A 26923-nucleotide genomic window follows, 5' to 3' on the forward strand; every position below is an offset into this window, starting at 1 on the left:
ACATAATTTAAATACAAGACGTAAACATGATCTATATGTGCCAAATGCTAACTTTACTAAATATCAGAAAGGAGTGTACTATACAGGTATTTATTTGTAGTGTTCTGTCTGATGACAGGTCCATATATCATGAACAGGATCTTTCCAACCTCTTCAGGTTGTCAGGGACCTGCTCATACATATATACATTCTTGGCAGAGATGATCAGAAGTGGTTTGCCATTGCCTTCTTCTGTGTGTGAGTGGAGTAATTGTTGGGATGCCACGGAGAAACCGGGGAAGCCCCCGGAGGAAAACTCCGTGATGCTTAGACCACGGCCTTGCCCAACACAAGTTATAAATTTGAGCACCACTGGGAATTGAACCCGGGACCCCAGGCTTACAAGGCTAGTGTTCTGACCGCTAGACCACCGTGGACTATACAGGTATCAAGTTGTTTAATAATCTTCCACCAACAATTAAAAGTCTAAATTATGATATAAAGGTATTCAAGCCTGCATTGAAAGATTACCTCTTTACTCACTCCTTCTATTCTGTAGATGATTTCATCTCTGCTGAAAATGTTTAAGCTTTATATCCATAATCTACGTATATGTAAAGCAAGTTTTGTATTTATATTTAAAATTCTGAGGTTTATGTATATTAATTTGTAAAATTATTTTTCATACTTGTATTGCAGAATCTGAAATTTATGTACATTGATATGTGAAACACGTTCTTGTACTTGTGTTGAAAGTTCTGAAGTGTATGTATATTGTATGAAATGACATGTTCTACATCCTTTGGTTGAGTCCTAAGAAGGATCTATGGAATGTAAATAAACTCTACTCTACTCTACTCTACCCTAACAAAACAACAAACCCAAATGAGAAGGCACTCTCTACTTACCAGACCAAAATAGATCCATGTTCTGAAACACTCAGAATGCCCACTTTTTGCCTGAGGACAGAAAGATCCAGTTTCTGAAACTGTCTTGTTCCAAATTATAGGTTATAAACAAAGTCCAGAATCACAAGAACACAATCACAATGCAATCAGAAGCGTACACTTATTAGCTGACCAAAGCAGTTTTCTCACATATTTAAAATGGACAACAGTGCCAAGAATACCATTCATACCAATGTTGGTTTTCTTTTTTACCCTCTCAAGCATCACAAGAGGCCTCATATGAGCAAGTGGGTGAGGAGCTAAAATATGAGATTTGATTGCGTGCTTTGGAATGCAGATAAATCATATATTGGATTAAATTATTATTCATCCTTCAATGGGAATGACCATACCAGACATGGAGGGCACATTAATTAGAAGGGCAAGGAGAAGCTTGTGTGCTTATTGCCAATGAGATTAAGAAAAATCAGACACTGGTAAGATGCCTGTAATCACATGTGTAAGATATAGGCCTCTTTTACATTTAATCCCAAATCTATCATCAAATACAAGAAGATGTCCACATTAATGCAAATAAGTCTGTTCTACATTCAGAATACAATCAAGATAACAATTTTATGGTATACCATCATTTAGGAAATTATTTGAGAAATTTAATATTCTTCAAGCAGCTAGTGAATTTTTGCTCTCATTATTATAATTTGTAGAATTATAGAACTGTTACAAATTACTGTATTAATTTCATAAACAAACCTAAAAACTGAAATAGTGAGAAAGAGTTCAGAACTCATAAGAAATTTGAGACTGCAATTTCTTACAACATATGAAATCACAATTTCCCTATACTCTGTACTGCTACCTTGCACCTAATCTTCATTTAGAATATTCACTTTCCAATAGATCTTACAATTTTAGTAAAAGTTCAGTCTGTTAACAAAAATGAACAGAACATAGAAAATATATTTGTACAGACAACATACTTTAAACTAATTTCTGAGCCTTTCTGTAATCTAATAATAATACTATACTTCCTTGGAGAATAAGTAAAAGTAACACAGTTACTATTTCTACCAGAGGTAGTCAACAGCAATAATATTAATTGTTCTCATTCATGAATTAATAATTTTAAAATAATGTAATTTTAAACATGCAATTAAACATGATAATTAATTCTAATGTAGAATAATATCACAACAATATAATCTTGACATTTTAGTGAGTTTTCAAAATCAATCTGACAACACAGCCTGTTGCCCTTAGCAACCATACACCTCCATACTATGTTATTTAACACACAACCAGTTTCTCTTACCTACAATATAAAGTACTCTGTAAAGTAATTTTGTAAGTAAATCTACCAGTGTAAAACTTCATTGTGTGTTTTCTTTAAATGCTTTTTTTTTCCATCCTTTTCTACAAGTAAGAGTTTGGAACAGCAGTTGATAAATAAACATGCAAATAATTTCATACTTACTCCAGCACTGCATGTTGCATATCACGACACGCATCTATCTCTTTCAGTTCTACTGTGCATGTCATAAGCACAATGGTACAACCTGTCACTTTGTTGGAGGTGTATCATTATTTAATTTTCTGCAGTATTCAACCTGCAGAGACTGGTACATAAAAGCAGAATGAACTCAGAGTTTGAATTAGTTATAAAGTTATTTTACAAGCTTTAGTCTCCTGAACAATTTTCCAAAGGAACAGTCTTAGAATTATGGCTAAAAGACGACTGGTATGAATATTAAAATAACATAATTTGTAATTAGTTAGCTAATATAAAATATGTCTTCTATAAAGAGATGTCTATCATTTATCAGGCTGGGAATCGTAAGATGGCAGGTAAGAAAGGTCAAGTTGTCCAACTGCAGTCAGAGGTGAATACAGAAGAAGAATGGAACAAACTACTTGAAAAAGATGGTCTTGTAGGTAAGCAAAGTAACAGATGTATTAATTCTGAAAAGAACTTATAAAATGATGGCAGTTCTAAAAGTCAGAGAGTCATGACTATATTTTACAATGTTATATAAAAATTCCATACAACCTTTCCTAATTGGTATTTAAATGTACCTTGTGATCAGTCTCCTGTGAGTGATAGTTTCAAAAATAATTCCTGAAAATCATCTCAATCACTGTTATGGATTAACTTAATTAGCATGACTCCAAATGTAATATGTAAGGTAACGTGAAGAATTTTTAAAATTTAACTGCAGATGTTATGCATATTTTATTTTAAATTTTGCAAAATCTCATGAAAATGTAGGAACTAGTCTCTCATTACAAAAATTATATTCTAGCTCAATTCAATTTCCAGTGATAGATGTGTATTCAGAATGGTGTGGTCCATGTCTTGGTATGGTTGGAACACTGAAGAAAATAAAACTGGAAATTGGAGGGGATTTCTTATCATTTGCTATTGTAAGTATGTATCCTTCCACTTTCTAAACACTTCAGATACTAACCTACATTTGTTTGTCAAAAAATGGTAAATAATGTAATTGAATGTTTAATTTAGTTTAAAAAGTTAGAAAATATTTCATGAATTAAGATGTGAATGGGGTATGAGAACAAATTAAATCAACAAAACAAATTATAGAGTACCTCTGACATATTTGAGTAAGGAAATATGATATTACCCTTCTAGTTACAATGTTTCATTTTTCTTTTCTTCTTCTCCAACATGTTCAGAATAAATTAAAATTATACAATACCAGATTTTTGCAGTTATAACTCATGGTTTAGGAGCAGTATTAAAGGTTTGTATAATGACTGAAGGAGCAATGAATGAATCTGAAATGTAATGAACAAACAGATTTGCATCAGTTTTTATTACATTGTCTAGTAAGCATATTGTGCAATATCTCTTCAGTTAAAAGTCTGACACCATGGCAGACAGATCAAGAAAAGGGGAATTTTGCTCAATGTCTGAGGTTATACTGCATTTGTAAATGTCAGATCTTCAAATGCTTGTCCTGTAGCCACAGAGGTCTTTGGCTAGTAGGAACAACATTTTTCATGACAGTGCCTTCTTGTTCTATAAAGTGAGCAACAACTTTCAATAAAGGATAAGTTGAAACATCTACATGTAAAACATGAATATAATCTTCTTGAAAAAGAAACTAAACATGTATTTTTGATATTCATATTCCAGCTCACTTAACAGTATAAGTCACTATTACAGAATCATGTTTGTACAGGGTCTATTTATTTGTGTAGGGGCTACAAAATTGCACAATATTTATTGTACAGTTAATACTCTGAGCCGGCGTAGCTCAGTCGGTATAGTGACTGGCTACGGACTGGGCAACCGGGGTTCGATCCCCGACGGGGGGAAGAGGATTTTTCCTCTAACCTCTGTGTCCAGACCGGCTCTGGGGCCCACCCAGCCTCCTTTCCAATGGGTACCGGGGTCCTTTCCCGGAGGTAAAGCCGGCCGGGGCGTGATGCTGACCACTCACCCCCATCTAGTGCCAAGGTCAAGAATGAGTAGGAGCTATACCTCCACTCCCCGTAACCGCCTACATGGCGTATAGTGGGACAGCTTTACTTTTTACTTTTACTTACAGTTAATATTCTATATGTAGGGGCACCCTTAGACAGATCTTCAGCCAATTCCAGCTGTCTCCCATCCTCACAACTCAGCACCTAAAGATTAATCTTAATGTTATCCTAGCATATCTTTTCCTGCCTTCTGATTGGACATTTTACAAGAGCTTTCTCCATCAAAATTTTGTTTGTAGTCCTTTTTCCCCCTCCTAGATGTATATCCATTCCATCACAGATTTTAGTATGACCTGTTATCATAAAATTCCTAATTATTTTATCGTAAATTGCTGATGTACTGTACATCAACCTTCCTAGGTCCAAATATTTTCTTATTGTCAAATATCTATAATCTATTTTCTTCCCTATAAATAAAAGTCACAACTTCTCGATTTATTATTTTATATATCACAACCTTCAGCATTTTAAAGTGTAGATGAGACGATTAGTTTTCAAACTGAATAACAAAAAAATAAAAAACTGTTATCTGGGATGTTGCACTATGCAGTCTGGTAGAAGTCTATTGAGGTGCTTACTGCCACCATCATCAGGGCCATCATCACCCTGATGATATAGGCAGTAAGCACCTCTGAAATTTCAGTAAATTTATACCAGACTACACAGCACATCCCACAACATAGTCATCTTTAACCTCACTGCATAAAACCCAAAAATCACACCTGAATAATAATGAACATTTCCAGAATGTATTCCTCTTATAATTTCCTTTTTGATAGTGTCTTACCCAGGTAATTAAATTCTGAAGCATTCTCGACCACAAATACAGAATTATAACAATGTTTATCATTAATAATGTCCAATGTTGATGAATATGTACATTTTATAGGCAAAATCTGATGACATTGAAGCTCTAGCAAGATTTCGGAACAGAAGTGAACCAACATGGATGTTTATTGCGGTAGGGCTATCTTTTAACTAACCAACTTCCAGAGTTCATTTAATCTGTGGTATAGAATTACTATTACTGATCAGACTGTCATGTATTCTACTACCACAACTTCTAATATTTAACTGCTGTGTGGAGGAAGATGTAAATACTGTACATTACAGGTTAATAAATGGCTGATGAAATGCTGTATTGAGTGACATCGACTCTTTCCTTTTGTAAAAGAAAAAACAAATTAATATATATTATTGCAGATATAAAATGTTAGTAACATGGTGGTAGCAACAGTATTCAGTAATTATATTGAGCCTGTACACTATTCATATATATATATATATATATAATCTTAATTTTAGAATAACATGTCACAGAATTTTAAAACTTTCTGAAGAAAAGTTTGATTGTTTTTGTAGGGTGGTCAGTTAGTGAATCTAATGTTTGGAGCAGATGCACCAAGACTTACAAATCTTATCATAAATGAACTCTTGAAAGAGAAGATGGTACAGAAAGGAGAAGCTACACGCAATGTTGTAAGTAACAGCAGGATTTCAAATCTGTAAAACTTCAGAACAAGTCTATTATTATAATGGTTTGTTGGCTGTATTTCCTTTTATTGTCTTTATATAAAAATAGAGAATAATACAGGAAGTAGCTTAAGGCTTTGAACTCCTCATCTGACATTGTTGTGTTAATTAATTCTAGGAGGATGATAAGTTCATAAGACATTTAAAATCATGAATGTAACAAAACATGTATAGAAAATTTTGAATGGCAAACTGTCATGCAAAGAAGACCAAGATCAAGAGAGGCATGATCAGAAAAATTTAAAATGGATATGTGTCTTTCATGAGCAAATTAGTTACCTAGACTTTGCTGTTACATCATATAAACTGTATTTGAAAGCAAATATACTTCCAAATATTACCCTAATCTTATTGCTCTTTAAAGAAATTAGATCATATTAATATTTTTTTAATAGGTACATATCACAAAATTAAAACAGGGTTAACAATTCTGTAAAAAAAAACCCTGGCCATTAAGTTATATTAAATAAAAGATTGTACAACGCTGAGGCAATGTCCTTGGTTTAGAACATGTAAAGTGAAAACCACTGTAAAATTATCCATAATAAACAGAGAGTATAAAATGCAGAATTTAAATAAAAAATACTTTAAAAACCTGCTTCATTATTTGTTTTTTGTTAACACAGTATTACTTCATATTCCGTCCCTGGAATTTATATCAAAATTGGAAAGAATTAAGTTTGACTATCAACAAAATATGTTCAGAATATTATAACACTTTAGAACACAGTGGTACCCACTTGCACAACTTGCTTTAACATACAATTATTCTGTATTTTGCCCACAGAGTGTATACTTACGGTTTGCATGATTCACAAAATAAACAGTGTTTATTTCACCAAATGATCTTTGTAATGGAGATACACTGTGTACAAAAAAAAAGTGAATGCAGTGTGCATACATGATTTAAAATTGTGGCTTGCAATTGATACATAAATACTCAGGGTGAGTCCTGTACATATTACTTTTTATGTAAGTATATGGTCTTAATGGAACCCTATCAGAAACAATCAAATGAAAAAAATGTAGCACTGCAAGGTAGGTTTCAATTTGAAAATAATTAACTCATTTAGTATGCACATTTTACTCAAGACATGACTGTCAAACATAATATCTTCTGACTAAGTACCTTTTTATCTTAGATTTTAGAAAATTTATTTTAAATTATTCCCACCAATACCAATAGTCATGATGGGCTTGTCTTACGTCCTATTATTTTAACCCTAATTTTTCATACATTATATTAAATTTAACAGTTACCATATTCTTCTTGAAAATGCAATGAATGCAGCAGTACTTGTGTGAAAACAATTAGCATAAATTAATTAAAAATACTAAGAAATTCAAGTCAATCCTGAATCCCCATGGACAATCAAATTAAATAGGATCAGTCTAGAGAAGTAATTATATAATTGTATTCTATTTAGAAGCTACTAAATTTTAAATCAATAAATCAGATAAATATACTAGTCACCAATATTAAAACTGACTAGAAAGTTTACACTTGGTGATATGACATTCTGTAAACACCAAACATAAATGTAAATATTATTTTATTATTCTGCTAGTTGCCCTTTGATGAACTGACTCCAGAAGAGCAAGTTCGTCAAATTGAGAAGGAGAAGCTTCGACTGGCTGCTAAAGCACACAAAGATGCTATTGAAGGTAATGCTTCAAATAGTGATATAAGTTATGAAATGTTATTGATAAATTAATTTAGTGTTAATTTAGAATATCCTCAAATAAAATTTTGACAGTAAATTTGTATATATTTAAAATATTCTATATACTAATCTCATTCCTAATATTATTTAATCACCGAAGTTCATTCTCATTTATAACACTTTATATGGACATGAAAACTGGTCCGTAAATTTGAACAAAAAACATAGGTAAAGGTGTTTGAGACAGAGAACTCAAGGAAATATTTATAGGCATAAGAGACATGACAAGAATATTGAAAAGCATGTAATAAGGTGCTTCACAATTTACAATCTTTATCTAGTATCATTTGGATGATAAAATGGCAGAGCGTTAAGTTGACAAGAGAAAAATAAGATTTTTTATGAAAAACTCATGAGAACATTAACTGTTTTAGGATATAATACAAAGGTCATTTTTTATGACTGTAATGAAATGTACAGGTCTATAATAAAATGGAATTGATTATTCAATTGCATATCTGCCATCTGCTCATGGAAAACGAACAATAGTTATTCTTAATGTTTTAGAAAATCGTAACTGAAAAATATGCCTGAAAAAGAATTAAAGACTGCATCCTACCTTTTACACCCCAGTAGCTATAGTCACGAAATATTTATACTCTTACAAAAATACAAGTACATATTACTATCCTCTTGTTGTCAATTCATCAGTTTCATGTTTTACATACTGGTTTTATTCCAGCTACAGTCAAAGCTGCTGCAAACTGCAAGGAAATACATAATTTGCTGAAATACATTAGAAGTTACACAGTAATTCTCCTGATGCCTTATTTATATGAGGACGGTATTGGACAAGCATGGCAAACACTGGAAGAAGAGCTTAGACCAATGGGATATTCAGTACAAGATGAAGAAGACCTTGAATTACATCCGAGTCTAGCCTCAGATGTAAGAATACTATTTAATTTAATAGGGTTATTCCCATTAATTTAACCTTGAAAGTATTTGTTTAACATAATGTGAATCTCTTGTTTCAATTACTGTATTTATATTCCTCCTTGATATGTATTTTAATTTAATTACAAATACCCCAACTTACCAGTTCCAGCACACATTATATTTGTCATATGATTCATTCCTTTCAAAAATGAAAATAACCAGTTCTGCTACAAAACAGTACTTGTTTCCTAACTTTGTAAAATTGTTTTTAATGAACTGGCGTTTTAATGCTTTAAAACCAGGATAATGAAATTTCACAATTTAAAATATTCATTTAGTATTATAAGAATTAGTAACTTACCTATACATTGGGTACCAGAGGCTCTTTCCTGGGAAAAAGGGGGGGCATGTAGCTGATCACTCACCTTGATCTAGTATCAAGGTCAAGGAGGTGTTGAGCTATACCTCCACTATCCCATTCGGTTTCATGGTGCGGTATTTAATAAGTACTAAAGTTTCATATATTGGGAACCAGATATTATTCACAAGCCCTGAGTGTAAACTTTAGCCGATCTATTAGTGACCAAATCTAGGACCTCCCAAATGTGATTCTATGCCCTACCCAGAGACCACAAGATCCCTTCAGTGAGATTACAATACAGTATGACAGCAGTTTGTTATTTTGTATGAAGGAAATCATTTTTAAATATTGTTGTCTTCTGGGTTGTACCTAGAACCATTTCCCTTTGCCTATTGAAACAGATTATTTATGGAGGCTTACAAGAAATATCAGAAGAATTCAGTGAGGAGCTTGAATCTGGAAAAGCTGTAGCAAAGTTGATGCTTTACAAGCCACCTGAAAATAAAGAGATCCTCCAACCTTCTGGAACAAATGATGCTGCTGAACCAGAAGAATCTACTGGGGAAGACAATGTCTTGGCAGCAGAAACTGATGCAATTTTTGGAGCAATGAAAGTTATATATGGATGCTGCCCTACAGAGGGAGGACAACCACCAAATATGGACCCTGAGAGGTAAAGAATGGCATTACAACCAAAATGAGTAAATAAACTGGGTGGCATTGCTCAGGTTTAACAGCTACTTTACATACACAATCCTGTAGGGTTATGCTAGTGTTTTTATAACAAATCTGTCGACATGTTTATAATATGCTGCCATATTAGTTTTAATATGGAGGCCAGGGCCTGACTCAGGCTGTAGTGCCATTGGATGGATGGATCAATTTTGATATGTGTGGCTATTAAAGTTCATTAGTATTAGGAATATTTCTCTGCATTATTTAAAGTTTTGTACCTAAGAATTTCCTTTCCTAGAATGAAAAATATTATTTAAAATACCAAGCATGAAAGGATATCTTTGCTCAGCAGCCTTGCCACATGAAAAGTTTGTAATTTTTCAGTTTAGTACCATTAAAGAAATTTCAAGATTACATAGCATTGTTTCTACCTCAAAAGTTTTCAAGGTTACACTGTCAATAGTTGAAGATAAATATTTCAGTCACTATGACAATGTCAACTGCATGGAAGTACATAAATTGATACCCAAAATTATCATAATGTGTGCACATATTTACTTTTATACCTTCTGTAAATGTTAAGAAGTATTTTACTGTTCTTTGTATAAGCAGCAAAATCAACTATGTATGTATCACGGAAAAGTATCCTTTATGATACAGGTATGGGGGATACAAACCTTTAGAATCACATCAAACTAAACTAGGATGGATTCTCTGGTAATGGTAATGAGCCTTTGGGTTCCATAACATGGAATTTCTTAAAAAATTGACTAGATTTAAAGCAGTCACAAGACATCATGTACCAGTTTATCTGTATAAAATGTGCTGTATCTTTTCTGACAGTCATTGAATAATTTTCTCATAACAAAATGACAATTGTGATTAACATTAAGCACTGAAAGAATTTCCTTTTAAATTTCGTCCACAGCTTGGAAGCAAAGTACAGGAAAGCAACAAATATACCAGCAATCTGGACACCATCCACACCTAATGGGAAAGCTAATGCAATTATGAAGTTGTTTCCAAAGTTTGCTGAAAAATACAAACTGCCACCTCCACCAATACTACCTCCAATCATTACGATAGTATTTGATGCCATCAAGTCACCAGAAGTAAATGAGATGATGCAAAATTATCAAGATGAAGTCATCATAACAGGATATTTTACTGGATCTGATCCCTCCAGTGCTAAGAAGTTTGCAACATCTCAAGAACAATATGATCAACGACAGTGCAAACAAGAGTATGTATTACTGTATTACTTTATATCTGTTACATGTAATGTCATATGTTAGAAAGGGTCTTTCATATAATACAGAAACAGCCCACACAAGCACAGTCTTCTTTCCATATCTCTAATCTTTTGAATGAACAACTCAACAATATACAAAGTCCAGATGTAAACAGCAAATTTGATGTTCTTGTATCAATGCCTATACAGACTTTGTTCTGGTACGTATTTTCCCTTGTTTAAATTATTTATATTTTTATTCCAAACACAATAGGTTGAAAGCCATGTACCCTAATAAACATACAATAAAAATGCAAAAATAACAAAACAATGATTCTCAATAACTTTTTAATTTGAAAAAGGGGGTTGAGAAGAGTATTTGGACCTAAGCCACAGGAAGTAAGAGCAGGCTAGAGAAAACTACAAAATAAGGAGTTTTATAATTCACCAAATATTTTAGGATAATCAATTCAAACAGCAGAAGAGAGACATAGCATGTGGACATACACACACACAGTAAAATCTTTCTATAGATAAAAATGTCTCGTATCATAACTCTCATTAACATGTTAATTATAATTATGATTTCTGATTAATGCATTAAAGTTACAAAACAATAAATTTCTTTCTTTCTTTTTATATGTAAGTGGTGAAACACTAGTCCTCGTAGTAAGTCGCAAACGAAGTGATCCTCTTCTGTCATTCTGTCAGCTGGGACCAATATATATCAGTGATAATGTTGATGATGGTAAGAAAGACTATGAGGCATTCTTCCCAGAGGATGTGGAAGAAAAGGAAGAATTTCCACCTGATAAGCCTGAAAAGAAAAGTAAACTGTCAGCAACAGAACCACAATATGGTGGAACAGGAGATGAAGTATCATACACAAAAGGAGAAAAGTTTGCACCAGCATGCAATGAGGTTTGCGGTTTATCTTCCGCATTTGAACAAATATCACCATTAGAAGTACGTGATCAACACACACCTGCAGAATATGCTAAACCATATACAGAAGAAACAGAAAAATAAGAGGGTTAAATATCAACAAGCCTTGTTATATCTGAAGAACTACAATAAGGAAAAAATGTACAGTACAGCAGGAGATGATCAAGAACTGTCATGCAGCATTATGCATGTAAAGTGAATTATCACATTTAAACTTTAATAAACACAATCAAATTCAGTCATCTAATGCATCACGATCACTATGCTCATCAATTGGTTCCAAATTTAACTTTTCATTAGTAGCAGTCATATCATCACCTCATAGCTGAAGTACCGGGTCTCCAATTTATGAGGTTACGGTCGTGCTTACATTGCGTTATCGGCCGGTGCTGTTGACGTAGGCGGGACTTGTACGCGTGAGTCACGGGCGAGTCAGTTTCGATGCCGCTAGTAACAGCGAACTACGAATATTTCTCGTCACTAATACATGTTATTACATTAATTGTTTTTACCTTAAATCACAAAAGATGTTCAAAGTGACTTCCTTGTGCTTGCAAGCAAGTTTCATATCTCGTTAACATGTTTCGAAATACTCAAAGAAGCTCTTCTTGGGAAATTGTCGAATATTTTCTTTTTGTGATTTAAGGTAAAAACAATTAATGTAATAACATGTATTAGTGACGAGAAATATTCGTAGTTCGCTGTTACTAGCGGCACCGAAACTGACTCGCCCGTGACTCACGCATACAAGTCCTGCCTACGTCAACAGCACCGGCCAATAACGCAATGTAAGCACGACCGTAACCTCATAAATTGGAGACCTGGTATTTATGGTTGTCACTTGTCTTATTTCATGACTAAAGAATCCAAATCAAAACAATCACAAATTAGTTTGATTAAACAGCACATGATGTGCACCTTAGAAGCAAATGAATGCGAAAGTTGTAGAATGTAGATGTACATGAATACCATATTTGAACCACTTTCATATATGTGTAAAATGGGTATTCCCATCATACAAATAAATATCTTTTCAAACTGTGAAAAATCAGTGCTGCTGTTCCTGAATTCAAAAGCCTTTGGCTTAACAATTCTTCCTGCTATTTATAACAAATTTATAACAGTCAATGAAAATAAACAGAACTTAAAAAATCCATAACCCACTTTACCTTTCTGGCAACTGCTTCCCCATTGAAAATGAGATTCTAAGAAGTGTTGCTCACACCAAAGTACAGTATTACTATTACGGGCCAAAATACTGAGCAGAGGAAAATACGTTTCTCAACAGCAACAGCAATGAAATATATCATATTACTTGGAGACCATCTAAATGCAGACATAAAACTTAATAAAGCAAACTTACTAATAATTCACTGTGACCTTCCTTCATCTTTAATCGTGACTTGATATGATAACAGTTTGTTGGAAAGACAAGTCAGCTGACTGCAATGGAGATCCTTGCTAAGAATACCACTTTCGTCACACAACTGGGAATCTGTTAAGAAGAAAACCAATCAATTATAAACACACAAAATACTTCCTGTTAGTCCTGTGTAGTACACTAAAAGAGTATTTTATCACACTGTTATTTAATGTCACCAGGCATAAAGTTATATGGGAACAAAGAAGACAAAAATTAAACACACCAATTTATGTTTATACACATTCTGATCTGGGGAGAGAACAACACAGAATACCATTAACATCCATCAATTTTCCACAGAGTAAGTAGTAAAAAGATTTAAACCATAACTACAGATTAAGCAATGTCATAACACTGTAGTTAATCTGATTCAGCAGTAATTTTGAACAGCAATAAGCAGCATATAAAAATTTATTACAGTGTGCAGTTTCCTGAATATGCAAGATGAAGACTGTCTTCTGAGATATTGCACCATGAAGTTTGACAAAAACTGACTGATGTTTCAGAAGTGCTTACTGCCTCCATTATCACTCACTGACCTGATTCCAAAGGCAGTAATCACCTCCCAAACATCAAACAGATTCTACCACACTACATGGTGGTATGTCCAAAATGACAGTCATCTTCATGCTTGCTGTTGTGAGAACCCAAAATCCCAACCAGAATCAAAATGAACAGTCAAACTGACAGGCTACAGTACTCTTAAGCAGTAAACAGGAAGACAGAATCACAGGAATCATGGGTGTTAGGTATTCTTTAAGCAGCACTATTCATAATTCCTCCAGGAACATTTCTTGGATTGCCCTGTAGTTCCTTGTCGTCTATTACAATTTGTTGATATTACAGTTTTGTGCTCACTTTATTGGCTGCCATTGCTATCTATACATTTAGAAGTACTTATACAAAATTACTTCTACATTTTTATAAGTGTTAGCCCCAGACCAGGAATGTGAGGTAAATGATTGTTTGAAACAGAAAGTAATTCAATGACACAGTCAGGCATTAAATACTACTTGGAACTAAATATAATGATGATCACTAAGCATGTCTTCTTCTGGAATTTCCAAGAATGGTAATAAGGTGACATGTCCTTCAGTTTAACATTCTGATATATAATTGTGGATATAGTCACAATTAAAGCAATGTATATATTCATGTACTGTTACCTACATATATCATTATATAAAGTTAATCTCTGATTGCAATAAAGCTGTGAAGCAACCTTTAACATTACAAATATATACATACCTGAAGAATCGGGTGAAACAAAAGGAAAAATTGGAAAAGCACTGCAGTGTAGGACAGTCCGTACTTTGTATTTATCCCCGTCAGAAGTGAGCTGCATACATGAGCTGGAATATTTGCTGGCAATACAATGTTGATAACAATTAGACTGGGCAGGATATGGCATTGTTTTTAGTCTTTTTCATCAGTTATTGTAAGAATATAACAACAATGATTTGCATAGCTGTCATGCAGAAATTTCTCATCACATTACAAAAAAGAATTTCACATTAAATTTCCATACATGTCTATAATCTCTTTTTATACTAAATTTAATCTAACTGCATATAATTCATGTTTTTTTAACTGAAAAACATTTCATATGTTAATTATTTTATTTTTGAATACCACATTCTGACAACAAGGGTGACATATCCATCTTGAAAATGTTTGGCACATTTCTGGAATAAGCAAAAACAAAGATTTAAAAAAAATGTGGTGTCAGACTTCTAATTGTATAATATTAAGAGCAAGAAAATGGAAACTGGCCAATTCATTCAAAGCTTATTAGGAACATTTATAAAGGTTTTATAAGAATCTTGGAAACCAGATTAAAGGCATTAATAAACTCAATTTGTCACCTTGTAATGAGGCACTGTAGTTCCTTCATGGAAACTGGTGCTTGGAACTTTATGTTGTCTACTTCCAACAGTTTTGAGAATGATTCAACCTAAAAACATATCACAAGTTGCACTGTATACACAACTATGCTGAAGAATTAATGAATTTGAGATGCTCGTCTATCACACTTCCTCAGTTTTCAATACATACTGTGCTACTACTTTCTTGGCACTAACACAAAGATGTGCAAAGAACTTAAACATACCTACACTTTCTAAACAAAGAATTCAGTCAAACTTACAAGTCTGGCTGAATCATATAACTAATCACCTATAATTTCTCTCCTTCACTTTATATACCTACCTCTACTTATTCAATGAGAATCATCGGAAATAATCTGACAACTGCACTGACCAGAACCTAAGGCATGCCTTTATTGATTTATCAAACTGCTGTATGTACTGATTAAAGACCTCATGTACCTACTGAGGTACTGAACATCAGCAAAGATAAAACAATCATTACATCCTGTGACTACATCACCCCTGCTGCAGATAAAGTACACCTAAATCCCCATATCCTGACATCTAGTAATAGAGACAAAACCAAAAACTTAGGGTAAAAATGGCCCAAGTAGGTACCTACCTACCTACCTACCGAAGAAGAGGTAACAAGACAAGAAACATGGATAATACAGTTACAGTATGTGTCCCACTGAAAGGACAATGATTATAAATGGTATGCCCAATGTGAGGTATTATAATCACTGAATTTGGACAGTTATAGTAATTCTCACTTACCTGTGTCTGAAAATTGCTCAGACCAAAAGTTGCGAGTGATTGCAAGCTGCTCACAGAAAACTTCATTTGAGATTCAGCCAGAAGAAGAATTTCCAATGTAACTTGAAGCCTGCCTAAAACATCAAGCTTCTTGCACACTTCATTCAATCTGGAAAATGCATTTTCATAGATTATGTACATGTTGTTAACTCTCAAATTATAACTGCAAAACTTGTTCTGATGTAAAAAGGACTATGGTTTTGCTTTGAAAAACTACTACATGGAAAGAAAAATTATTACAGAAAATAAAGTAATGAAGGAAGTATTATACTTATATAGATTAGTACTTCTTAAATAATGGTCTATGGATATGCTGACCACACACTGCCTATCTGTAAATTCTAGTTAGTGTTATAAACATTTTATGAGAAATGGAAAATTGCTGTTTGAGGTGTGACAACACAAGTGGTGAGAAAAAAATATCAAGTTTCAAGGTAGCTGCATGCCTCAAAAATGGGATAGCAGAGGGCCATTTTACCAATCACAAACCCCAATTCATGGAAGACAGAAGTATCTGACCAACTGGTCCATATTCTTTGGTGCACAAGTTTTAATTTTAAATATTCAGTATGGGTGATTATAAATCTCCTTAATTTAATATCATGTAAAGATATTAATTATGAAAATAAACATGTTACATGAGATATGTTCTCATGGCAGTGAAGATATCAACTTTAGTCTTCTGGGCAGCAACAATATATAGATAGACTTGAAGGTAACCAATGTTTACATAGATACAAATGTTTTGGAGGCTACCTATAAGTCTGCAAAGTAATACTACCCAAAAGACCAGCACTAGCATGTCTATAAGTGCTAGCAATAATATTATTTGTAATACAAAATGTAAGACAGAAAAAAAGCTGTCCCACTATACATCATGTAGATGCTTGGGGAGAGAGGAGTTATAGCTCCTACTCATTCTTAACCTTCGCACTAGATGGGGGTGAGTGGTCAGCGTCATGCCCTGGTCACACTTTACCCCCAGGAAAGACCCCAATACCCACTGGATACGATGGGGTGAGCCCCAGAGCCGGTCTGGATGCAGAGACTACAGGAAAAATCCTATGCCTCGGTCGGGAATCAAACCCTGGTAGTCCAGTCTATAAGCAGTTTACTGACTGAGCTACCCCAGCTCTTACCATTTCTTACAAAATGTAACAGGATACCAAAGTTTTTTAAAAAAAAAAATTGGTTTCAACAGTCTGTAAATCAAACAATAAGTACTGATACTAGATAAATATGTGACACATAAATACTGTAAAGACTTTACATAAACTGGCTAAATAAAAAATTAGATTAGTTCAATAGTATCATCAGTATCTGTTTTTATATAAAATAGGATACTGATTATGGCTATGATGTGTGTGTGCATTAAGCATGACTGACCAAGTTTTAGTAACAATCCTAGATGGCAGAATGTTCTATTTTATAAGTGCTACTACCAGCAGACAGGTTTCAGAAGTACTTGCAAAGGAGAGAGAGAAAAAAGAAAGGAATGAAGGTATGAAAGCTTTCCCCACTAAATTTCAACAGAACTTCCCATTATTAACAGATAAATGTTGGACATGTGATATACATATGTAGATGTAATTTATGCGTTAATGATCAACAGCCATGTATATTATATCTCTTATACTGGATCACTGGAAAAGAACTAGACTAAAACTGAATATCATTTAGATACCTACAGGATTTCAAATGGTACTCACATCAAGATCACTTGTAAACTTTTCTTAATTTCTCCACATTTCTGAAATTAACATTCCTGGTTGGTTTTGTTTTGAATTTACAAGTTCTTTTTCAGTGATCCAGTATAACAGCAACACATGGTTGCCAGAAATCAATTCATGTCATACCATTTATATATTTTTATTATATATCCAGCATCATTTGTCATACTTAAGAAATATTATTCTTCTAATTATTTTGTTTTTCCATCTTATATATTATTTACACTACAAATTCTGCCATAGCATCTTACGTACTTCAGATATGTGGCAAAAGTATGATGTGTCCATATTGAAACATGTTTAGAAAATCTCATCTCATGACTGAAACAAATGTCTTGTCTATAAATTTATAACATAATACAAATTCTGCTATTCTGATTAGGCCACATCTTACCAGATTAGTACTCTATTTCTGTCAAACAAACACATCATGCTAATGATCTGAGACAATGCAGGTAGTTTAGCTGATAACACCTTGTATTTGTATAAGTATGATACCTAATTATTAACTATGTAGAATTTTACTTACTCATTTATATTACAAGAGGGCAATTTCAACTGCTCTAAAGTTGCTACACCAGAACTTAAGAAAATATGTGTATAATCCTTTGATATTTTTTCCAGTCCAATCTCAATCAGTAATTCTACTGATCTGATCCCACTTATCTCAGGTAGTGACAAACTACCACGCATCAGCTCTCTGAGAATATGAGCAATTCTGGTAGGGTTCTTAGGGTGTACCTAGAAAGCAAGAAGAAGAAAATAAGCTCCAAACAGAAACCATAGCATATAAGCCTGGTACACCAAATCACATTGAATTCACTCATCTCACTCCATGGTGGAGTCTTCTTCAGCCTGTCTAAGGTTAACCTTAGACAGGGTCTGCTGGAGAAATCCAAATTGGCCCAATATGCGTATGAAGAAGATCATCATATCTGTTGGGGTAGAGCCAGGGTGATACTAACTGAACCTAATACCATCTACAGAAAATACAAGGATACGGCACACATGGCGCTACTAGCCAATCCCATTAGCCAGCCTAGTCTGGGTACGTCTCACATTTGGATTCTTGTCATCTCGGAAGAGGTCAAAGTGGTGCAGCATGGTTCAACTTAATGTTTTTATGAAGTTTTCCCACCTTTTGTGAGTCCTTGTTTTTACTTGAGCCTTTGGAATTTTGCTCGTTAAACTATATGATCTTCAACAATTTCCTATTTTATTCAATTTCTCTCATTGTCAGTTGTTGTTTTTCTTTTTTTTCTATCTTTCTTTCTTCTTACTTTGCTGGACTTTGGTTGTACTGTACTTCCATCATAAGTGCCAAACTCTTACATTTGTTTTATAATTTTTTTGGAGAATGTTTTTCTTTTTACATGCCACGGATGTATGTTGTTCTGATCGGCTTATATTCTGGGACTTTCACTTTTGCCTTGTCCAGAGATAGGGATTAGCTATATTGATTGGGCTCAACTGAGTAGGTACACCTGAAGATGGAGATAGAGTCCCTTCTGCGAAACGTCGTGCAATTTTATGATTTTATTAGACGATGAAAAACATCCAGAAAACTTTTTATTTTAAGTAAGGAAGTTGTCTCAACTGTGAGTAGCCATAAATTAATATGCATGTAGGAAGATACAATAACACCTCTACTCAACAGAAACTTCCACATAACAAAGACCAGATCACAGCAGACCACAGCGAGATAAAACTCATATTCATAAATATTTCAATTGGTATATAAATGATTATAATATGACAAAGTCCAAACCTAAAGTATGCTCAATATCTCAGTATCACAAGCATAAATGTCATTAAATTTTTATATAATTTATTCAATCATTTACTTACAAACAATTTTGCATCTCCAGACTGTACTTCTTGAAATACAAGCAACAAACATTTGGCCAAGTTCACAGAGTCCCTGCAATCTGATTAAAAACCAATTAATATATGTGTGGGTGTGTTTATTTACTTCACAGTGTCTCATATTTTCTAACAAATCTAAACATATGACGTGATGAGATATCACTTACTGACGCCCCATGGTTGGACAACCAAAGATAATTTTAACTTATCAGGGTTATTAAAACTTCCCATCTGTGAATATCTTTGCAAATTTATTTAGTTTTGAATTTATCTGTTCAGCTTTTAAAAATATTTTAAAAATAATGGATCTTCATTCAGTACCAGGAATAGAGGGAGACATCTACTCGGTTTGATCTGACAGACCAAGCTATTCCCAGTAAAATAAACAGGAAAACTAACTACCAAAAAGTTACAGGGAGTACCTTCTAGACAATAAGGGGGTGGGTAAACATGGCCATTTTGTTCTTGACCACACATTTTCCATATTTTTACCTTTAAAACCACTTGCATATTTCTGCTTCTGATAAAGCATTTTCTTCAAAGCCCAATCATAACATGCTGTTTCAGAAGTTGTTTTACCAAGGTTGAACAGAACTTTACACAAATTCATTGCATCTCTAGAACTGTTAATTTAAAACAAACATCATGAAACATGGTGACTGATATGAAGATGGCTGTCTACTACCTCCATCATCAGAGTGATCATCCTGATGATGTAAGCAACAAGCACCTCTATAATTTTAGTACTTCTACCAGACTACATGGCACAATAACCCAGAAGACAGCCATCTTCATGTTTAAGGCCATAAGAACCTGCAATCTCACATGGTGACTGATACAACATAGAATGGCATATACCAGGCAAATTACTCACAAAAGTATATTCTATTATTACCTAACTGGGAAAGTCATACTCTATCAGTAACACTGTTACAGAAGCACTCTCATTCATCCTAACTAAATCAGTGTTACAGAAGGTAAATAAATATTCATATTCTTTATGGCTTACTTTCATTTATACATAAATGTGCATGTGTATTAATGAAAGGGTTAATGGTATAAATGAATGTTTTGCCCTTTTCAACTTTTTACTTCTAATACAGATTTAAATCAACACTAATTTCAAGTACTATTATGTACTTACTTGCAAGTAACAAAAACAGATGATGTACAAAGTCCAGATAGAGTGTTGACTTGCTAGAAACAGCTTGTTGAACTAATTGATTTAGAGGCATTGCAGTTGCAGGTTTCTGTGAATATGAAATACCCAAAAAACAGTTAAAGTAGTAGCATAATGGATAAGAAACTGATTGGGAAATCATCTGTTTTCTTCAGTACTACAAACTGCAATAGAATAAGACTGTGTCTGGTGCAGGTTCTGAATAATCAGTATGAGTAAATATTATGACACAATGGAAACAGGAAAAATGCACTTCATGCACTCACAGATCTCAAAAATCTATGTAACCCATATGCATATACACTATAACACCAAAAAGGGGCAAAATGAAGGTGAGATTTCATGCACTCACAGACTTCATTCCTTAGCACAATATGTCACACAGTTCCTATGATAGAAAGAATGGAAAACAACATACTTATTTAAATGAAAAACAGTAATACCTGCAAAAAGAATTGGATAAGCCTACATCTTCTATTTTGTTATAAAGAAATTAAAGAAATACTTTTCTTGCAATGAATCAACTTCTTTGCTGTGGTTTCAGCCAACAGATCAGAACTGAAGCCAGAGGTTGTAGTAGTACGTCAACTGATCACACATCAGTGATGAGTGTAATAAAATTATGACTGGCAGGAGAAAACAAAAGAACTGAGAGAAATATGCCCCAGTACAACTTTATTTGCCATAAATACCATGTGGACTGCCTTGGGATTAAACTCTTGCCCACATATTCAACATAAGAATTCATGATCAGTTGCTTGTATCTTTAACTCATAAATGCAGCAAAAACATAAGAAAAATTCTTGTATATAAGTTAGTAACACTGAGTCAGGGGACAAGGTCCCATAGATACACAGAATAAATAATATTTTATTCATGTAACAAACTTCCAGATTCCAACATATTACTCTCTTACCTCTCCATAAAATGTAGTGCCTTGGTATTTCACACCAATGTAATCCATCTCATGTAGCAGGCTAATTACATCAGTAGTTTCTGTTCTAGCACTGTTCCCATTACCATATTCTAACCCAGGCAGATCTATACAGCCACTCTCCTGCTTCTCTTTAGATACTGCCAGCACAGTAACAAGCTGGTGCAGTAGCTTCAACTGTTTCCACAACTCATATGCTGCACTGGTTGGTTGCCCAACCACAATAAGCATTTCCTACAAAATCAAGCACTTATGACATACAACACCAAAGGAATAAAAAATTAACACTTGATAATTACAACCATCCCTTGCACAAACCATTGTACCTTCTTTGTCTGGGTTCTCATAGTCCTCGGAGAAAACGGGGGCTACAGCATGGCCGTCCACTTCTCAGTTGGAGGACAAGACTCATCTAGGGTTAACATGACTTTTGGAACAGGAAAGATATCACCAAAATATATGGACTGTCCATGGATGACCAAGGTATGTGTGTTAACTCAAAAAACTATAGTTGCACTGGCAAGTTTAGTAAGGTAAATATATATGTGTACAGAAGCATTATGTTACAAAACAAAGTATAATATGTACTTGAATACTAACTTAAAACAATTCTTATAAATCTTCACTGTGTGGTGAAATCAGCCTTGTGTTTACTGTACAGTTACAGTACAATTAAAAAATCACTTTAAAAGCAACTTCTACTACCTGTGCTTACTACAACTACAGTATACTGCTGCATTATTACATTGACTCAGTGGGATCACATTTGATAATACTGTTAATTTTACTTACAAAATTAGAGTTTAACCAGCATAAAAATGTCTTCATTGCTCTCAGTATAACAGCATATATAAACAGCTCTATTCTCAAAATTAAAGTATTTAATTTAATTACTCTAATAAATTCTTACCACAACAGCATTTGCATACAGTGGAGGTGAGGCCACAAGGGATGAACTAGACCATGACAGATGAACTGATATATTGCACTGTGCAGACTTTCCAAAGTGGCCTGTAGAACTTAGAATGTTATACACTTGTGTCGTAAGAATTTTCACCTGGAAGCAGTATAGACAACATTATGAAATAAAAATAAATAATGTATAAATTATAAAATGACTATAAGAAAACTGCATACAGAAGGGATGAGCAACCTCCAGTACATGAGGGTAAACTTAAAAAGCTCAAACCACAAGAACATATATGTTACAGAACAAAGTTTTAAATTGTATTTTCAATTTTAAAAATACACAAACAAATATACCTTACTGTTTTAATTGTGTGAAAGAATGTCATTTAAATTGTTTGTATTACTATGAAACTATTATTATGAAAAACTATAAGGATACTAATAAAAATTTTAAAAAATCATTCAGAAAAAATCTCCTTTCACAATATGGTGTTCCATTACCAACCAAGGCGAGGATGAAACTTAGGGCGACAAAAACCAACAATGGGCAGACCAAGACCATTCATACAAACAGGGTTTAATGACTATAAAACTAACGATGATGACAGATAAAATTGTTCTTTCAGACCTTATCCATCAAATGAATTATAAAATTAAAATATTTTGTAATTTAGATTCTAGTTTCATCAGGTAAACAGGGGGAAAAGGACAGAAAACCTATTACAAAAATGTATGTACACCGTACAAAACACTCCTGCACACTGTAGATTGCAACCTCCCCTCTATAGGATTTCATTATAAGCTGTATTCATCCTAAAAGAATAAGGGGTGGAGAATTTCTCTGGAATGTGACATGTCTTTTGAATCTAATACTGATATTTTTACATCCTGTTGTTTGCAACAAAGCATTCCTATACTAGTAATATAAATGTATGATGTGAATATTAGTAATATAAATTTCCAAACCTCACATCCTGGAATTCTAGATATGGAAAGGTGTTCTTTCCTCACATTAACTGCATATTCTTCAGCCTGTGTGTAACTCCAGTGCCCCAACAATTTCACAGAGTTACGAGTCACCCAGCCACTCTTTCTGTCACAGAATGTTGATAGCAAAATGCTTTGCTGATAATCTGAACCATCACACACTACCCAAATAGGCACTTTCCAATGGTGTGTATGCAGATTGCATAGACTTAGTATCTTCCTAGAAACACAGACACAATTAACACTGTGGGAAAGGGCTGATTGTAGGTTTTCATCCTGCTATCTTATGGCAAAATTGGATGATGTTAGGTCAAGTATAAATTATGACACTCCTCAAATACAAATCTAACGTACTATAAACTTGTTTCTTCCCACATTTATCACTGCCAATGGAATCTATTGTTTCTATGATAAGTTTCAATAAGTTCTGCAGATAAATTTCTCTGGTGGCAGTTATGATTATGAATGTTAACCTAAAATGGTTTAGCATCCAAACACATTTAGACAGCAGTACAGCATATCATAGCAAATTCAAATGGACACTGCCAAATTAATATGATAAAATGTAGAAACTGTAAGGTAATTAAAACACTGTTCTGCATCAGATATATTTTATAAGAAATGCAATAAAATTCAATGGCAAAGATGTTTCTTTAGTATATAATTCAATAATAAATATACAGTCCACAAGCATTCCTAACTACAGGATGATTTTATTAAAAAGTTATGAAATATATACAATCCAGATAACAATGTATGATCTTAGCAATACAAACCTGGCTTTAATTACAGAGAGTGAGCCTTGACTCTCTTCATCTTTCTGCCAGTTTTTTATTGGTTCACTAATAAATGTGTCATCAACATCATAATCACAGGAAATGAATGGGAATGCCAAAGGAGAACCTGTCAGATCCAAGTCTGGAAGATGTAAATAAAATTGTATTATTTAAATTTCCACCTGCATTAGACTGCAAAATAACAACTTATCTCCACTTCACCACCTCACATTATGCTCCTCCCACAGTTCAACAATTTTAACTAAACACAAGATTTTCAGTGGACTGAAAGTTGACACGAAAAAGCATAATAACCCAAATAGTTATGGTTAAGCATGATGATCTGAACATAATGCAGAGAAGAGTTATAAATATCCACACTTGGTTACAGATTATATACAACTGTAACTGAAATTCAGTGGTAGGTTATAAAACTAGTAGAATATGCATTATATCTACCAGCTTCTTATAAATATATCACAAATGTCACCAGCTCATACCCACTATACAACATGAACACCTGCAAAATCAATCTATGATCTAAAAAATATTCACATATTTAAATAAAATAGAGAGTTCTGAGAATAAGGCAGACGAGAAACCAATTCTACATTAGAAATATGAACAGAAATGTTATATGTCTGTCCCATCAACTTGTTCCAGTAAGGTCCATTACAATCACCCTGGGGAATGAAAACAAAGACACTTTGTATGCATACTAAAGGTACAATGTGTGTGCATACATACACACACATTACTTTATTTGAACAGTATTTCCAAAGAATTTGCTGGAAATTTTTACACTATGATATTATTCTGTCTTTTGGTGATTAAATATGAACTTTATGTTGTATACATTATAATCGGAATCTGAAATTTTCTTCTGAAGAATTATGGCTTTCAGCCTGTATTCTACTCATGAAATTTGAATTTTACATTCATGTATGCTGTTATCAGAAATATTCAGAAGTAAGTTTCTTATATCTAGAACATCCAAACTAATCTAAAAACAAAATACTACATTCAATTAAAAAACTCTAAAATGTTTTCTTACCTACACTACAGTCTGGTGCTGAGACTCCATTTGTTGTTACGTTCCTCTTTGCCTGCACACAGAATGACCTCAGATATTAAACTATATATCAGCAAAATTAATGCAAGCATAAAAAATACACAGAAGCATTGGCACTCTAAATGCTTAAAGTATTGTCCAACAACTCATATTCTGAAAATGGCTATCTTCAGACTCACTGCCGTGAAAACCTTAAATCCAACTTTTATTCTGTTTAACCTATACATCTTTAAGATACAGCTTAACACAAGACATATGAATCTTCAGTTGTCAAAATATAAACAAAAATAATACATTTTCTACATATGCAAATATATTTAGAATTGTAACACTGCATTCATGTGCATTTATATCTCCTGGTGCCTAATCCAAACAAACTTAAGTGGTAATACCATATATAACCTACCAATTTCTTGTACACAAGTACTATACTGTCATCGACAGACTCATTTAGAAACAGCTTAATATAAGATGGAGCTGTCTGAAGCTGAATTTCAATGGAACGATCTTTTATCAAATTCCTGATAACCATATCTTCATCCATTTTAAGAATCTTCTGCATGATAGTACATCAAGACCTTCCTTTACTTGTAATTAAAGTACTAACTATGCCACCTCCTTGTTTTTATAGTTTAATTTAGATTTTGCAGTTAAGAATAAAAGAATAACTTTTTACAAACAAAATAAAAACACAACATATGAAGCACGCGTTACCTACATACATAATAAAAATGAATGAAGACACTCGAAGAATCCCGCTAAAATGTCTTTTTCCGGTTCCACTTGTACGTGCCAATGTTCAGCATGCTTACGGAACCAACGTTTATAATTAACAAAACGCAACCTCTAGGGTTTACTTTCGGAAGGAAATAGTGACGAACAGACGACTCACATGAATTGGGAATGTCTTAGAAAAAGAAAAGAAGAGGGGTTAAGGGAACAATTGAATGAAAAGTAACAAATTCCATTATGGTGAGAACGAAGTTGGCAGTACCTATCACCACACCACCAAATGTAACTTCCTGACTACAGGTTTTGTTCGTTCGACCCGTTCCAAAGTTAAACAGACTCTTAACAGCATTACATTCGTAGTGTTAGTAAATCCCGCTTTCCTCGGGGTTTATAGTTAAGAACTCTTATTGGTAACGTGTAGTCGTTAAACTGGCTACCTTCTTTTAGTGTTCTTTAATGCCAACGGTGAATATGTTAACCTCAAAGTCTTTGCAGCTTTACTTCGCTGTTGGTCCTTTCAATCCTCCCACGAATGTCACTTGCACTGCTTCTACCGTCTGTTTACATGTTCCTATAGGCCTAACATTTGCTTCAAACTACTAAGTTCATTTAAGAAACCACATGAGTACTTGGACTATCTTTTGCTTATCTCCACTACCCCATTTTCATCACATTTCTTTTTCTGAACACATACTCTTCTATAGTAAAAATTACAATTTACTACAATTTTTGCTCTTATGTACTTCCGTCACTAACAATTTGATTTCATTTCTAAAATCTTTATATCAGGATTCAATTTTGTTCAAACTAAAAACCTATTTCTGTAAATGTCTTTTTCTGTTAATAACACCTGGTAATCAGCATATGTAACTGTACATAATGGTGAGTCTG

The 26923-nt window shown here is 33.6% G+C and overlaps 2 protein-coding genes across 3 annotated transcripts; one reads left to right on the forward strand and one right to left on the reverse strand.

The window, feature by feature from the left end:
• The first annotated feature begins 1954 nt into the window (after positions 1–1954).
• LOC147873038 (uncharacterized) lies at positions 1955–12136 on the forward strand. The gene is made up of 10 exons (XM_087353321.1): positions 1955–2231; positions 2711–2819; positions 3205–3308; positions 5281–5352; positions 5754–5870; positions 7493–7589; positions 8331–8536; positions 9290–9561; positions 10492–10806; positions 11442–12136. Exons 2-10 carry the CDS (start codon positions 2726–2728, stop codon positions 11821–11823), a joined length of 1659 nt encoding a protein of 552 aa, XP_087209447.1. The 5' UTR covers positions 1955–2231; positions 2711–2725; the 3' UTR covers positions 11824–12136.
• On the reverse strand, positions 11126–26697 carry Zwilch (zwilch kinetochore protein). Of its 2 annotated transcripts, none has more exons than XM_022062541.2 (14): positions 26019–26697; positions 25283–25334; positions 24229–24370; positions 23432–23672; positions 22467–22613; positions 21539–21790; positions 20587–20692; positions 19425–19504; positions 18106–18317; positions 15808–15955; positions 15028–15116; positions 14411–14526; positions 13103–13234; positions 11126–11611 (listed from the first exon to the last, which is right to left on the reverse strand). In XM_022062541.2, exons 1-13 carry the CDS (start codon positions 26022–26024, stop codon positions 13110–13112), a joined length of 1716 nt encoding a protein of 571 aa, XP_021918233.1. In that variant the 5' UTR covers positions 26025–26697; the 3' UTR covers positions 11126–11611; positions 13103–13109. The 2 variants fall into 2 exon arrangements, with proteins under 2 accessions (XP_021918233.1, XP_021918232.1); XM_022062540.1 differs by lacking the exon at positions 26019–26697 and adding an exon at positions 25707–26012.
• Positions 26698–26923: the final 226 nt, after the last annotated feature.

This window comes from Zootermopsis nevadensis, unplaced genomic scaffold (genome assembly GCF_977971745.1).
Source record: "Zootermopsis nevadensis isolate Lab colony 2312 unplaced genomic scaffold, Znev_1.0 Znev_ptg000022l, whole genome shotgun sequence".
Taxonomy (NCBI): domain Eukaryota; kingdom Metazoa; phylum Arthropoda; class Insecta; order Blattodea; family Termopsidae; genus Zootermopsis; species Zootermopsis nevadensis.

Coding starts and splice junctions, on each gene's coding strand:
- LOC147873038 (XM_087353321.1), top strand. CDS start 2,726: ATGGCAGGTAAGAAAGGTCAAGTTGTCCAACTGCAGTCAGAGGTGAAT. Junction 9,562..10,491: donor CCAAATATGGACCCTGAGAG/GTAAAGAATGGC, acceptor TTTCGTCCACAG/CTTGGAAGCAAAGTACAGGA. Junction 10,807..11,441: donor CAACGACAGTGCAAACAAGA/GTATGTATTACT, acceptor TTTATATGTAAG/TGGTGAAACACTAGTCCTCG.
- Zwilch (XM_022062540.1), bottom strand. CDS start 25,862: ATGCAGAAGATTCTTAAAATGGATGAAGATATGGTTATCAGGAATTTG. Junction 21,791..22,466: donor TGTATGCAAATGCTGTTGTG/GTAAGAATTTAT, acceptor TTGATTTTGTAG/GAAATGCTTATTGTGGTTGG. Junction 15,117..15,807: donor TGAGCAATTTTCAGACACAG/GTAAGTGAGAAT, acceptor ATATGTTTTTAG/GTTGAATCATTCTCAAAACT.